Source organism: Rhinolophus sinicus, chromosome 2 (genome assembly GCF_057876585.1).
Source record: "Rhinolophus sinicus isolate RSI-liver-muscle chromosome 2, RSI-T2T, whole genome shotgun sequence".
Lineage (NCBI taxonomy): Eukaryota > Metazoa > Chordata > Mammalia > Chiroptera > Rhinolophidae > Rhinolophus > Rhinolophus sinicus.
The window spans coordinates 39,995,081-40,010,329 of NC_142502.1; the positions used below are offsets into that span (position 1 = coordinate 39,995,081).

General features: G+C 36.7%; 1 protein-coding gene across 6 annotated transcripts in view; it reads left to right on the forward strand.

The window, feature by feature from the left end:
* Nucleotides 1-15,249, forward strand: part of ROS1 (ROS proto-oncogene 1, receptor tyrosine kinase) — a 98,481-nt gene that overhangs the window by 42,325 nt on the left and 40,907 nt on the right. For all 6 annotated transcript variants that reach the window (XR_012496723.2, XM_074333485.2, XM_074333486.2 and 3 more), the window contains 9 exons: nucleotides 458-521; nucleotides 825-1,027; nucleotides 2,603-2,808; nucleotides 3,684-3,970; nucleotides 6,831-7,007; nucleotides 8,941-9,143; nucleotides 10,630-10,774; nucleotides 11,538-11,770; nucleotides 11,857-12,033. Coding sequence is in view for 5 of the 6 variants with exons in the window: in XM_074333485.2 (XP_074189586.2) it covers nucleotides 458-521; nucleotides 825-1,027; nucleotides 2,603-2,808; nucleotides 3,684-3,970; nucleotides 6,831-7,007; nucleotides 8,941-9,143; nucleotides 10,630-10,774; nucleotides 11,538-11,770; nucleotides 11,857-12,033 (1,695 nt within the window). In the remaining variant the exon portion in view is untranslated. The remainder of the gene's footprint in view (nucleotides 1-457; nucleotides 522-824; nucleotides 1,028-2,602; nucleotides 2,809-3,683; nucleotides 3,971-6,830; nucleotides 7,008-8,940; nucleotides 9,144-10,629; nucleotides 10,775-11,537; nucleotides 11,771-11,856; nucleotides 12,034-15,249) is intronic.

The following is a 15,249-nucleotide window of genomic DNA, read 5'->3' on the forward strand; positions in this document are numbered from 1 at the left end:
TGCGCAATTAATTTTCAAATATAAGGTATAATTATTTTCTTTTTATAAATATCTTTTTTAAAAGTATGTAAACTTATTTAAAAATTTTAGTTGTTCAATTCAAGATAAGTGGAAGTTTACCATAACCTGTATAATTTTATTTCTGTCAAATGTGCTGTGTCACTTAATTTTGGAAATAGCTAAAGACTTTTTTCAGAAATTTAAATTTTTTGCAGTAGAAATTTGTGCCATTTCTTTGTGCTTTTCTGGACAAGAAAATACAACAGTATCGGGCAATATATTTCCTCTTAGTGATTTATTGCTATGTATAATACTTAGATGTAAATAAATAATTGAAACTTCTAATAATGTGTATCAAGAGTATGAAATGATACACTCTATGATTTATCAGTGTCTGAACTTAATTATTGTCACTGAGGACATTGTTGAATTTTTTGTATTATATTCCTTTCTCTAGGTTCGAGTCTTCACATCCAAAGGACCTGGACCATTTTCTGACACAGTACAGTCCAAAACCTCAGGTACTATCTAAAATCTATGTACATAGTAATTAAGTGTTTTTGACCCTTGGTATTCTCAGGGATTTGAGCGCTGTCTCTGAGCTGAAGTTAAAGTCAAATAAAGTAATCAGTTTTTATCATCATCAAACATGCTTAAATAAACCTAGGCTTAGAACCCCTTGCCTGTCTTGAATGAGACTGGTGTAATAGATGAACCCAAAGGAGACCCATGGATTTCAAAACGATCTAATAATGAATCAAGGGATTTTGGTAAACTGAAGTTATTTTTGTCCTACATATTATCTACTTGTTTTTTGTTTTCAGAAATCAACCCATTTCCATACCTCTTAAGTCTTTTTGGCAACAAGATAGTTTTGTTAGATGTGGATAAAAATCAAGTTGTACGGATATTTTCGGCAGAAAGAGACATCAGTGCCATGGGCTACACAGCTGATAATGAAATGCTGTATTATGCTCAAGGAGACTCACTGTTCCTTCTGAACATGCACAGTCGGTCCAGCTCTGAAGTATGTCACTATGTAATTCTTTGGAAAGGAAGTAGAGCATTTGCATATCACACTGCTCTGTAATTAAAATGACTAGCCTGTGGTTGAGCCGTTAAGATGAGAATGGTTGGAAAGGACAGATTCTGTATTATTTAGTCACAAATGAATTCAGATTAGGTTTTGGAGAAATGTCATTCAGAATTAATTTAGCAAACTGATATTCAGTTCAAGGCATTCTGTTAGTTCTTGGGTTATAGGTGAAAAAGAAAAATCACAGTCCTTGAACAAACCTGGTTTAGTATTCATGTACCACAGGAAGACTATTGCACAGTGACTAAGAGGGGAAGATTTTGGAAGCTGATAACCTAGAATTGAATTCTGACTCCACCACTTGCTAGGTCTGTGACCATCAGCAAGTTATTTAACCGCTATGGATATGTAGTACCTCATCATAAGGTTCCTGTGAAGGTTAAATGAGATAACACATTTCATGTACTTAGCACAATGCCTGGCGTGTGGTGGGCATTCGCTGAATGTTAGCTAATGGAGAAGGCAGACAGAACACAGTGTGTAAGGGTTATGCTGAGGGCAGGATGTGGTGGAATCACAGAGAATGGATGCTCAATCCAAGTTGGAGTGGTGGTGGTGGTGGTGGCGGTAGAAGAGAGACATGTTGGCTACAACGAAGATGAACCAGGTGAAGCTGGGCAAAAACTGAGGGGGCAGAAAATGCAAAGTCAGGGAAACGAGAGCCACAGCATGTTCAGGGAGGTAAATAGAGGGAGCTTGGAATGGAGGTAGGGCTGACGATGGAGTGAAAGGCGCAGGTGGTAAAGCTGGAGAGGTAGGCAGAAGCCTGAAAATAATGGGCCTCCTTTACTATTGCTAAGGAGTCGACTGTCAATCTTGAAGCCAACAGCAAGCCATTAAAGAAATACAGCGGGTCATTAACATGATCAAGTTGTTTTAGAAAGACTTCTGAGTTAGGAGTGTGAATAATGACTTAGAGAAGATTAAGTTTGAGACAATTAGGAGTCTGTCACAGAAATCCAGACAGGAAATGTTAGGCAGGAGATGAGAGGCAGTGAGGTGAGGTGAGAAAGGAAAGGACAAATTGGGGAGATATTTAAAATGGGACTAATTCACTATTTGGGTAGTAATGAGAAGAAGTCAAGGACAAACCACATTTGATGTGATTGCTCCTTGGGTCAGTGTTGGGAACCCATAAAAATATAAATGCAGGAGAAAAGGAGGTTTGGGGCATGGATTGATGAATTGTGTTTTCTGGGATCATTTATATGTTTAGGCAGTTTGATATTTAAATCAAGAACTCAATGAGGGATCTTGCCTGAGCTGTGGATTTGTAGCATTGGTCTGTGGATTACAGCAGTAGCCATGGTAGTTGAAATTAACCAGGGAAAATACACCATGTGAGAAGAGGATCAATGTTTTAATGGCACACAATCCAGAGCGATCGAGATTTGGGGTTACATAAGAGAAGTGCAGTAAATAAGTAACATGAATAATTATAGAAAAGTCTTTGAATTTTTAAAAAAAGACCACTATTTTCTTGGCAATTTTCTACCTATCATTAAGATTTTCCGAGATGCACTGATTTTTGATGTCACAATTATTACAATTGACTGGATTTCAAGGCACCTCTACTTTGTGCTGAAAGAAGCACAAAATGGAATGCAAATATTTGATGTTGATCTTGAGCACAAGGTGAAATATCCCAGGAAGCTGAAAGTTTGCAACAGAAATTCAACAGTAATCTCTTTGTCCGTATATCCTATTTTAAGGTAGGTGAAATGTGAGTATCTGTTTCTATTGTGATGAAACAGAGAAATTTAACGTAATATCTAGTTTCATAGTATTAGAAGTCGATGATGGGAAAATAAGATGCTGAGTGTTTTTGGCTCACTATATTAACTTACAGTAAGTCATTCTTTATATAAATTATGAGCCCACAATCACAAATATATAAACTGAATCCATACTGACAATTTGACTAACCTAAAGTTAGGTTAATGACCAGCAGGAAACCAAAGCAGATTTTTATACCAGTAAATTAAATAATATCCTCAGTTGGTAAGGACAAGAAGGGGACTGAGACAATTGCAGAAGATGAGCAGGAAATAAATGGGCAGCATGACTTCCACAGAGAAAGCTATTCTGGGCTCATCCATCTAATTAACGTCCTCATAGGATGAGTTTTAAGGCCTTCATTCAGCAACTGAGTGGCAGTTTCTCATGCTGGAAAGATATATTTTGTTTGTGCCACAGCATGAATATAATCTATTTTGAAAATAGATTGTTCACTAGTATTAAGCAGGAACAAACTTGAGAGGAGGGGATGGAGATGGATGTTGATGAAAAATTGGAAATATATTTATACCTACTCATTAATGAGCCACTTAATGCAGTGGCTAAGGAAGGTCATTATAGTCCAAAGCTTTAGTTGTGAGCACATTTATTGAGAAATCATTGGACAATGGTACAAATTAGATTTCTTGTGACCTCCTCCATCTCAGAAGAAGGGTACTGGACACTTAAACATGTTCTTTCCAAAGGCTGCATTTGTCCCCCCAGTCATTAGGAATGATTGATATTCATTAGAAACTAATATTGCAATGTTTTACTCATTAAGTTGGAGTGTCTTTCCCCCCCGCAATAGTCGCCTGTATTGGACAGAAGTTTCCAGTTTTGGCTGTCAGATGTTTTACTACAGTATTATCAACCAGACCTTGCACCACATTCTGCAGCCCACAACCACAAACCATCCAAATGGAAGGAACCAATGTTCTTGCAATGTGACTGAATTCGAGTTAAGTGGAGCAATGACTATTGATACCTCTGACCTGAAGAAACCATGGATATACTTTGTCAAAGGGCAAGAGATCTGGGCCATGGATCTGGAAGGATGCCAGTGTTGGCAAGTTATCATGGTGCCTGCTCTGCGTGGTAAGTCACCCATGTATGTACATAGATCTTCATCAGTAATAGCAGCCCCTCCTGTCCCATTAAAAAGGGCTCGTATCCCACACATACTCAAGAGAATATACACATGGTATTTACTCTGGACCATGCCAAATATTCTTATAGGATTCAAGTCAGGTTGTTTCCAGGCAAATTGTATATAGACATTCACATAATTTTCTGGATCGCTGAGGGATTTTTTTTGTTTTTGTTCTTTTATAACTAGCAGTAAAGCTATAATTTATTGAACTTAACTATATATTCTAAGCATGCTACTAAATGCATTATCTCATTTAATTTTCACAATACCCTGATGAAATAGGTACTAGTATCGTCATTTCACAGATGAGGAAACTGAGGCTGAGAAAGGAAAGGTAACTTGTCAAAGGGCCATAATTAGTAGAGGAACTGGGGTTTGAAACTGGGCCTACCTATAACATCCATCATTTCACTATTAATATCCTATTTTATTTCAATTTTGATGACCCCATTGACTCCACATTTAGCGTGAGCTGGTTATTAGTTGGCAGATCTATCTATTGACATTTACATGTTTGTGGGGGAAATATATGAAAGTCTAAAGTGATTTGGAAGTCTCCTAATTAGAAGTAATTGCAACATAAATAAAATACACTCAAAATACCCCCATATATTCTTAAAAGTCTATTTCTCCAATACGGTAAGTTCTAGTCACGTGTGTTGTTTTATGTTTAAGTTAATTAAAATTAAATAAAATGATAAATATAATTCCACAGTCACACTAGCCACATTTTAAGTGCTGAAATATCACCAGTGGCTAATGGCTACTGTGTTGGGCAACATAAATATAAAATATTTCCATCATCAGAAAGGCTGCTGGGTGTTGCTGGTCTATACTGTGAAGTTCTGAAATTTCAAATGTCTGTGTATGTGTGTGTGTGTTTGTACGTGCATGTTAAAACTGCACATATAGTTTTGTTGATATGCCACCCAGAGCATTTTAGAAACAATTCTGATATACTCTTAATGGGCTTAAGAGTAGAGATAACGTTATGAAATCCTCTTATTAGGAAAAATTACTTGTTTTTGTCGAACCTGTGACAAAAAGACTCTTTCTTTGATCATACTTTAGGTAGGCTCTTCTGAGCCCTCTTCTTGACTAGGCCTGGACGTAGGTCTTCTATAGCCATTCTTGCTGAGTCCAGTTTTAGCAAGAATCCTGCTAAGTCCGTTTACAGAGGTCCCCCCACACCCCACCCCGACCCTTGATAGCTGATTAAGTTCTTCATTCCCCACCCTTGGTATTCTTGGCTTGCCTGTAGCAAGAATCCTATTATGCCAGTTTAACAAGAATCCTCTTACCCTTAATAACCCTTAATGTCTCCACTTAGTAATTTTCTATCCACTGACACCCTCACTCTGCTTGTTCATTATAAATCCCCAGCTGCCTTTAATGTATTAGGAGTTAAGCACATCTTTCTTCCCTGTTGAAATACTGCAATAGTCTTGACTGAAGTCTTCCTTACCATTTTAACAAGTGTCAGAATGATTTTTCTTTAACATCCGATACATAAGAATTAGCGAATGGGTCATTATCTTATAGGTATGGAACTGGTCAGTCTCTCATGAATTCATAATTGAAATCCATAATCCTAAAATTAGAGAGTTAGAATGACTTTAGAGATCATACATCTGACATGAAATTGGAAGAAATCCCCTCTACAAAACCAGTCTTGCTTGAACATATGCTTATAAAAAAAACATACCACATTATAAGGAAGTCTGTTTAATTTTTTGGACAATTCTGAATATTAGATTTTTTTCTTATAGTTAGCCAGTCTTCTCCCCATTCCTCCCATTCGTTGGTCAGAGTCTGATCTCTAAATTTACAACAAATAAATCAATCACTTTCCACATGGTAGCCATTCAATTTCATATGTAGAGCTAAGTCATCACAGCCCATTCTAAGCATTTCCTTTAGGGGAAAAGTTCAAGTATCTGAACTACTCAGCTGATGTGGCTACTAGATCTTTCTTTTCTCTAGTTACCCTCCATTTGTTTCACTTCAGCTACTTAATAATTTCTTAAAAGTCCCTCCATAATGACTCACTATAGTCTCTATGTGTTCTGGTCAGTGCTCGGGGCCTCTGACTTCCTAGGTTTTCTTTTACTGCAGGTAAAAGTGGCATCAGGTCTTGGGCTGCCTTCCACTTGAAAACTCATAGTCTCTTTCATGTTAACTATTATTAAGCCAAACTTATTTCACTTGTTATTTATAGAGTTGATTTTAGAATATTACATTTGCTCCTATTAAATTTCAATCCATTTCCTGATTCTGTTGTGATATTTTTGAGTTTTAAATCTATAACTGAAATTACTAGTGAGAGTAAGAATTATGTATTGTCTGCAGATTTGATAAATATGTTTACTATGCCTTCATTCCAAATCATTGATACAAATATTGAGCAAGGCACTGAGCCCTGTACCTGTCATCTACTACCTTTTTCAGATAGGGGTTGTTTAAATTGGAGTCACATAGGTAAATTGTAAATCCTGGCTCTGCCCTTTACTAACCTTGTGGCCGTGAGATTATTTAACTCCTCCAAGCCTCAGTTTCCACTTCTGCAAAATGAGGCTAATAATAACAGTATTTACCTTATTGGCTTGATATGGAATTAAAATGAGAAAATATCTATGAAGTTTTTAGCTTAATGACATAAGATAAAAATGTTATTTTTTCATATTGAGACAATAGAAAGTTTCAAAATTTAGCAGTTATAATACAGAAAAAGGATTTCACATATTGTTTAGAGTAGAAAACATATGATGTGTATTTTGTTCTTTGTTGTATGTTTTTCAATAACAGGAAAAACTCTTGTTAGCTTAACTGTGGATGGGGAATTTCTATATTGGATCTCCACAGCAAAGGACAGCACACAGATTTATCAAGCAAAGAAAAGCCCTGGGGCCATCCTGTCTGAGGTGAAGGCCTTAAGAAGTGAGCACATCTTGGCTTACAGTTCAGTTCTGCAGCCTTTTCCAGGTAACAAAGTCACAGTCTTAATCAGCTTGTTCTCCCAGATTAGGGTCTGAGAAGTCTCATACAGTCTCCTTCTCCAGGATATTTCCCCAACTCCTTTGTTGTGCTCTCAGTGTTGCTTCAAATTGTCAGGATTTAGTGTGTGCTGCGATTGCTGCTTGCTCTGGATCACAATTTATCTCCATGTGTATACATGGCTCGGGCTGTGGTAGGCAGCTTTAGCCCTGGGAAACCCTTGTCCTGTCATTCTTTCTGCCTGTTCTCTTTCTCTTCTCAGTCCTGAGGTTTCCCTTTCTGAATTTTTTTCTCCTCTGATGATTTTTAGACCTTACCCTCACTCTCACCCCAGTGATGTCAAAAAGCATTGCATAAACATTCAGGTTTTTTTCAAGGCAAAGTGCTAGGTCTTATTTTCAGGGAAACATGGTAGTAGTATTAGGTATGTCAACCATTAACGTGTACATCTGTGCTACCATTTTTATTAAGTTCCTGTCTTTTTTTAATGTGTCACTCATAAAGTTCTTTTTTAGAGTTTTTAATTTTTTTTGGGGGGTGAGGGGTACAGGACTTTATTGGGGAACAGTGTGTACTTCCAGGACTTTTTTCCAAGTCAAGTTGTTGTCCTTTCAGTCTTAGTTGTGGAGGGCGCAGCTCAGCTCCAGGTCCAGTTGCCGTTTCTAGTTGCAGGGGGCACAGCCGACCATCCCTTGTAGGAGTCAAACCGGCAACCTTGTGGTTGAGAGGACGCCCTCCAACCAACTAAGCCATCCGGGAGCTCAGCGGAGGGCTCAGCGGAGGGCTCAGCTCAAGGTGCCATGTTCAATCTTAGTTGCAGGGGGTGCTGCCCAGCACCCCTTGTGGGACTCAAGGAATTGAACTGGCAACCTTGTGGTTGAGAGCCCACTGGCCCATGTGGGAATTGAACCGGCAGCCTTCAGAGTTAGGAGCATGGAGCTCTAACCGCCTGAGCCACCGGCCCCTCATGAAGTTTTTTAGTGTTGTGCCCCTAACTCTATTTCCCCCCAAAACCCTGTGGATTTTATTGTGCTCTTTTGTATAATGCAATGACTTTTGGGAATGCATGTATCACATTATGGGCAGAACTGACTGTGTATTTTCTACTGAGAGTAATAATTAAAGAAAATGTTTGAAATATAAAAAACAACCCACCAAAAAATGAAAACAGCATTATATAGACTCATGGGTAACACTGAAACCGAAAGTGGTTTCCGAGTTTTTTCTAAAGCTCTCTTTACCATTAAGATGACTATGCCCTTCTAAAATAAATATAATTTGCCCCAGAAAGGGACAGAAATGAATGAAACAAACTCAAATAATCTCTGCTTATATGTATTTATTTATAAAATATGCAAGTTACAAAATATTAAAAATGGAAGACTTTATAAAGAAACTGAGTGCATATTTTGGTAAAATAATGCATTTTCCACTTTGAGATTTAAAAAGTCCATGTAATGTTTGTTTGAAGATGAACACACACTTAGATGCACATCTCTAAAAAGAAAAATCCTAAAGCTAGCATGAATTTTCATAATGAGAATTCATTTAAAAATATGACTAATATAATGCTGTCATTGCTTTGTTCAAAATAAAAAGGGTCAACTTTATTTTGCTACTGCAGAGGTACATTATCAAGGGTACTTTAGCTCCATCTGCTGGAAATATTAACCAATTACTAACTACCCTGCTCCCTTTTTCTGAGGCATTCAGCATCTTCAAGATGTATAGAAAAAACTTGTCTTCCTGTCTTGAGTAACATTTCCAACACTTCAATATATTATACCTCATAAGTTAAATGAAAAAGAAAATATTACCCTGGGTGTTAAATAAATCTATTGTTCCTATTTTATATGTATGTATGTGTGTGTGTGTGTGTGTGTATATATATATATTTAATCTTTTTTTCTTATTATTTTAGATAAAGAATTTCTTTCTCTAGCTTCAGATATTGCAGAGCCAACTATACTTAACACCACTAACACCAGCCTCACAATCAGATTACCACCTACCAAGACAAAGCTTACTTGGTATGGCATCACCAGCCCTACTCCAACATACCTGGTTTATTACAAAGAAGTTAATGGCGGGAAAAATAGCTCCAAACTGGAATATAGAATGCTGGTAAGATTGGAACTGGTGGTCTTCGTCTTTTCACGAGATACCTTTTTTCGGTATGAAATTCTCAGTCACAGTAAAATACTTTCTATATTATGTTCTGACACATGCTATTATAGCTGATTCATCAAAACATTGTGTTCTAGTTTTCTTTTCTGGGAGTAAGAAAAGCTTTGAGGAAGTATATTAACTCTGACCAGTTGGTGTGTTGCCACAGTAACAGTTTCTGGAGTGTCCTGAAAGGACTGCATTTGTTGTCTTCCCTGATTGTCCAATTATCCCCAGAAAGTGATAGAGACTTGTTTTTATGTCCTGGCCAGCAGATTGAAGATTGTGGGTAGGAAATGAATTGGACAAAAAGAACATTGCACACCCATGTACCACTCCTCCATAGCATATATATAATATAAAAATTGTACATTATATATTTTTGTTATTTCCTATATGTTGTGAAATGTGCCTTTATGCAGGGACTATGTTTTTATTTATCATTGCATTTCTAATACCTACCATAGTACTTGGCATTGTATAGGCATTCACTAGATTATTCTTGAATGAATGAATGAATGAATGACTTAGTTCCTTCCCTCATGGGCATTGGTGTTTTAGTTGACTTTGTGATGGAATCATATTCATCCAATATTATGTTTTGTGCTGATTATTTAACCAAGTCAAAAGTTAAAATTGACCAATATCTGTTAGTTGTTAAGCACTATATCCTTTGTTAGAAAGTACAACTGATTCTTCTTGCTTCCTTTGTTTTGTCTGTTTTTGTCTATGTTAACCTTTCTTTACACATTTCTAAAAGGAGTTGTTTCAAAGACAGATTGGATCACTTGGCTGACCAAGATTGGGCTTGTGGCATAGGACCTTGCTATTAGAGCTAATCTATCTTACTGTCCATTGATTAATATGGGCCAAAGGCCATACTTCCCAACCTTGTGCACATTGGGGCTTTTAAAGTCTTGAGACCAAGGCTTCACCTCAGACCAATTCATTCAGAATATCTGGGAGTGAGGCCCAGGCATCAGTATTTTCTTCAAATTTCTCAGGTGATTCTAAAGTACTACCAAAGTTAAAACCACTGGTCTAAGGAAAGTCTTTTTCCTTAAAATTTATTTCTAAGATGATTAGATAATGTAGCTTAATCTTTTATTGTATTTACTTATATGTCACATCCTTATTATATACTGTCTTGCTGAATTTATAATGCAATGCTAATGAAATAGTGTCCACTAAGAATGTAGTTTTCTACGTGAAATAAGTATGTCACAACATTGACTGAAGGCTGCCAATCATTTCACGTTTATTCTTGTAGATATTAAACAACTTAGATCTGGGCAGGTTAGGACAGTGAACATTGTCACTCGTGATCCAAGTTCAAAAAATAAACTTTTTTGAATCTTTTAATTTTTTTCTCTTTCTTTAAATAATTTCTCCCCATTTGTACAAAAATAAGAACTGTATATTGATTTTTAAAAATTAATTACAGGAATTTCAGGAGCGTATAGCCCTTATTGAATGTTTACAACCATTTTCAACGTATATGATACAGATAGCTGTAAAGAATTATTATTCAGACCCTTTGGAACAATTACCTCTGGGAAAAGAGATTTGGGGAAAAACTAAAAGTGGAGGTAAGTTATGGGTTTGGTGTGGGTTGCTAGAGTGGAATTGTGTGATATATGTGATGAGCTTGTCTATTTTTTTACCTCAATATTAAGTAATCTTTATTATGTGAGATTTTTAAAGCTTAATAAGAAAAATATATTTGTCTAAAAATACTTTGATGACCTGCTTTTTGCTATAGTACCAGAAGATGAATAATATTCCATCAAAATAAAAAGCAACTAACTGAAGCATCAGAATCAATACTGTTTGACCAAGAAACACACTCTTTGGTCTCACCACACAGTGTCACCCTCTCCTAGTCATAGACTTCTGTACATGTGGTGAGACAATAAAATCAAGCCTTTTCTCTATGTGAATTTTATTGAGGCCACTGAGATTTAAAGTGATATAACACCATTGCCTTAAAGATAATGGATCTACAATCTAGAAAGGTGTTCTCAGAAGTGGCGATTATTATGAGGTGATACCATTTCTTTCAGTTATCTCTGATGACATTAACAAAACTCAACCAAATTGCGTTATTCATCATCATTGACCGTATCCTGGAGCTGGAGTCAGAGAATGATTGAGTCATTAGGCAAAAATAAGCAAGAGACTTTCAGGCAGCCGGTTAACTTACTATTATATAAGAGGCTGGCTTTCCTTTGGAACAGCTGTCATTCATTCTGCTCACATGATAGGACTATTCCTCAACCAAAACCCCATTACTTCTTTCCATCTTTCAGTGCCGTTGCAACATCCCTTGTCATGTGTTACTGTTTATTTCAGTACCAGAGGCAGTTTGGCTCATTAATACCACTGTGCAGTCAGACACCAGCCTCGTTGTATCCTGGAGAGAATCTCACAAGCCAAATGGACCTAAGGAGTCAGTCCGCTATCAGTTGGCAATCTCACATCTGCCTCTAATTCCTGAGATGCCTCTAAGACAAAGTGAATATCCAAATGGAAAGCTCGCTCTCCTTGTTACTAGATTGGCAGGTGGAAAATTATATGTGTTAAAGGTACAGTGAGGGTATTGGATACTTTTATTGCCATTCTGAAGCACAAAGTTTTGAAAAGTTTAAGCAATTGTTCTTTTTACAAAAAGGTTCTGGCCTGCCATGCTGAGGAAATGTGGTGTGCTGAGAGTCGTCCTGTCACTGTGGAAACATTTGACACACCAGAGAAACCTTATGCCTTGGTTCCAGAGAACACTAGTTTGCAATTAGATTGGAACGCTCCATCTAATGTTAATCTCATCAGATTTTGGTTTGAACTCCAGAAGGTAAATAACACCATACACTTATAATGCAAATCTTTGTTTTGTTATAGAATAAATTGGAAATTCTTTTGCATATTTCTAGAGCATTCTCTTATACAAATCAACAATATATTTGACCACATTCATTGATTTGCCATATAGAAGCGGTAAGCTATTTTACTGATTTGTGATACGAAGAATTCCTAGGGATTAATTTGCTCTTAAAAGGTTCCACATAAAAGGGTATAAATTATGGCTTACTGATTTTATAATATTTTACTTAGTTTAGATGTTAGCATGGTTCTTTGGTTTAAAGTTCATAGCAATTTGGTGTTTTCTTTGGAAAAAAAAGAAAGAAATGACAAGCGAAAAACCAATACCTTGTTTAGAAATGATTTTTCAACAATTTAAGGGCCGTATAGTAACAGAAGATAAGTAAAATATAAAACCAGTTTATTCTAAACCAGTTTGATCTTGGTTTATAAACTTTAAATGGTTCCCCATCTAAAAATATTCATGCTTTAACCAATAAAAATATCCACTGAATTTTAATGAATCAATTAATCTTATTAATTTACTGCTAGGGAAAGTCTGGTTTTTATATTGATATACTTAGAATGGATTATTTAATTTTTATAATTGCCAGATTTCATTTATACTGTTACATGTTTGTATGTCCACATTTGTAAATATTGGCTAGGAATGTTTTGTTCAGCAGTAACTTCAAAATGAATCAATATAGTCATAGCCTTACTTTTCTTTAAAAATGAAGTTGCTCCTCAGGGTGTTTTTAAATATTCTATGTAAGACTTTTTATGATCTTGTACTTTTTACAATAAAAACTATGAAGAATATGAAACAACAGTGAATGTTGAGTTGATAAAACCAAAGGTCATAGTTTAATTGGACTTCTTCCATTGATCATGTTTATGATGATTTATTGCATATTTAGAAAGTGGTCACATTGGGGGTGACTGGTTAGCTCAGTTGGTTAGAGTGCGATGCTCATAACACCAATGTTGCTGGTTTGATCCCCGCATGGGTCACAGTGAGCTGCGCCCTCTGCAACTAGATTGAAACAATTACTTGACTTGGAGCTGATGGGTTCTGGAAAAACACACTTAAAACAAATAAAAGTTTTTTTTGTTTTTTTTTAAAAGTGGTCATCTTATGAAAGTCCAGTGAAATTGGAGAAATTGGAGGATCACCACTTTTTGACATCTCTTTAAGTAAACGTAATGCAATTCAGTTTCAAGTCAAGGGGAGGGATAAAAAGTTCATTTCCTAGATCAAAGAAATGAAATGGGAAGGACCTTAGAGATGATGATCTCTAGGCTCTCATTTTACTGATGAGAAGTCAGAGACTCAGACAGGCGCCGAGATGAGTCAGATATCACCAGCCAGGCACAGGAGGACCTCGGGGGCTGACTCATTCCTACAGCAGTCCTACTTGGGTGCTATCCATGAAAGGAATATGAGTCATTAAGTCACTCACCCCACTCCTCAAGACAGCAGACAGAGACTGCCTGCTTCAGTCCTCATGATTTTCATGCAATGCTTTTTGTTTCACAACTTCCTCTCTTCTGAAACTTGCTTGACCCAGGTTCCAGAAAAACCACTTAGAAAATTATGAAGCTGAAATTGTTTGATACAGTAATTGCTACATGTATGACCCTCTATAAACACTAACTGATGATTAGTGGGAGACTATGATCTGAGAGGGCTAACAAGTGATATCTAGTCAGAAGATTCTAGCTGTTTTGAGCCAAGCTCAGATGATAGGACAGTTGGGAATAAGCCTATAACTCTATTCTGAAACTCTGAGGAGTGGGTGATAAGGGTGAATATGTATCTTTTTAATTAATAATTGTTTTAGAAAGGAAAGAAGGAGAAAATGATGAACTTCTAGTCTCTGTCTTTTCTGTCTAGTTCCTTATATGGAAAATGACCACAAAGCTGAATTTCTAGCTAGGTCTTAAATTCCATAGATTCTGGATTACAACAGTATGTAGAAGAAGAACATATTCAACTTAAGATTGGAGAGAAAGAAGTAATTTTGCTTTGGTAATTTTTTTTTTCCTGGAAGCCCATGAAAACTGTTTTCCTCAGCTATCTAGGGCAATCCATACCACAATGAAACATTTTTGAAGTTCCAGTCTCTGAGATGTCATTGTCTGCACCATTTCCCCCTCACCCCGCCCAAATGACTTGAAAATCCCTCTGTGGTAGATTACACCCCTGCACTTGTTCGCCTGTGACAAATGCAAGGTCCTGACTCCCTTGTGATTTATTGAGGTAGCCCGTGGTACTTCTCCAATTTGGCGGTCTGCCCCGAATATTCATGACTGTGGTAAGGCCTATACTCTACAGTTTTCCATCAATAGCCTTGGTCAAACATCTTCTTGGCATTTCAAGGAGCTTTGATAATTTCTGGATGGTGTGGAATGTTGGGCCACCTAGACTAGTCACCTAAAGTAGTTCCTATAGCCGATCATAAAGGACGCAGGACCAAAAAGGGCCAAAATTTTTGAGCCAGTAAATCCCACCCCTGCCTCTGTCGGAACGTTCAGAGTAAATGTTGTAGATCTAATGCATCTGTTTCATTAGGGTATATGTCTCAGTGGCATTGATACATTTATGAGTTTATCAGGCAATGTCCCTGACATCAGCATTTCTATTTTTCTTCAATTCTTCCTTTCATCCCCCTTTTCCCCCTTTCTTTTTTTAAACATTGTGGCCTATTTCCCGAAGGTACTACAGAGAAGCACTCCTAACTGAATAGAAAACTAATATAAAGTATCCATCCAACGAAATGGCGTGACCTTGTGAGTGCTAAATGAAAAAGGAGATGTAAAGTAAGGTTTATTTATGGAAGCTGACCTTCCTAGGAAACTCTACTGGGGAAAATACACTAAGAGCGGTTGACAAAATGCCACATCCTCTGTCTATTCCTATTTGTACATTGCAAAAAAAAAGCACCATTTTTAAATAATGATGTTAAAGGTCCAAATACACAGATTTTTTTAAAAACCAGTGTCACAGAGAAAACAGTTTAAGACAGATATAATTAGAGACCCAGTATCTAAAGTGGAGTGAAAATAAGATTTCCTATATTTAACTTCTAACTTTGCTACTTAGTGGCTGAGTGATGGTGGGTAAAATTTCCTTTAAAAGAAGAACTGACTCTGGGTGATGAACACACAATGGGATTTATAGATGATGTAATACAGAATTGTACAC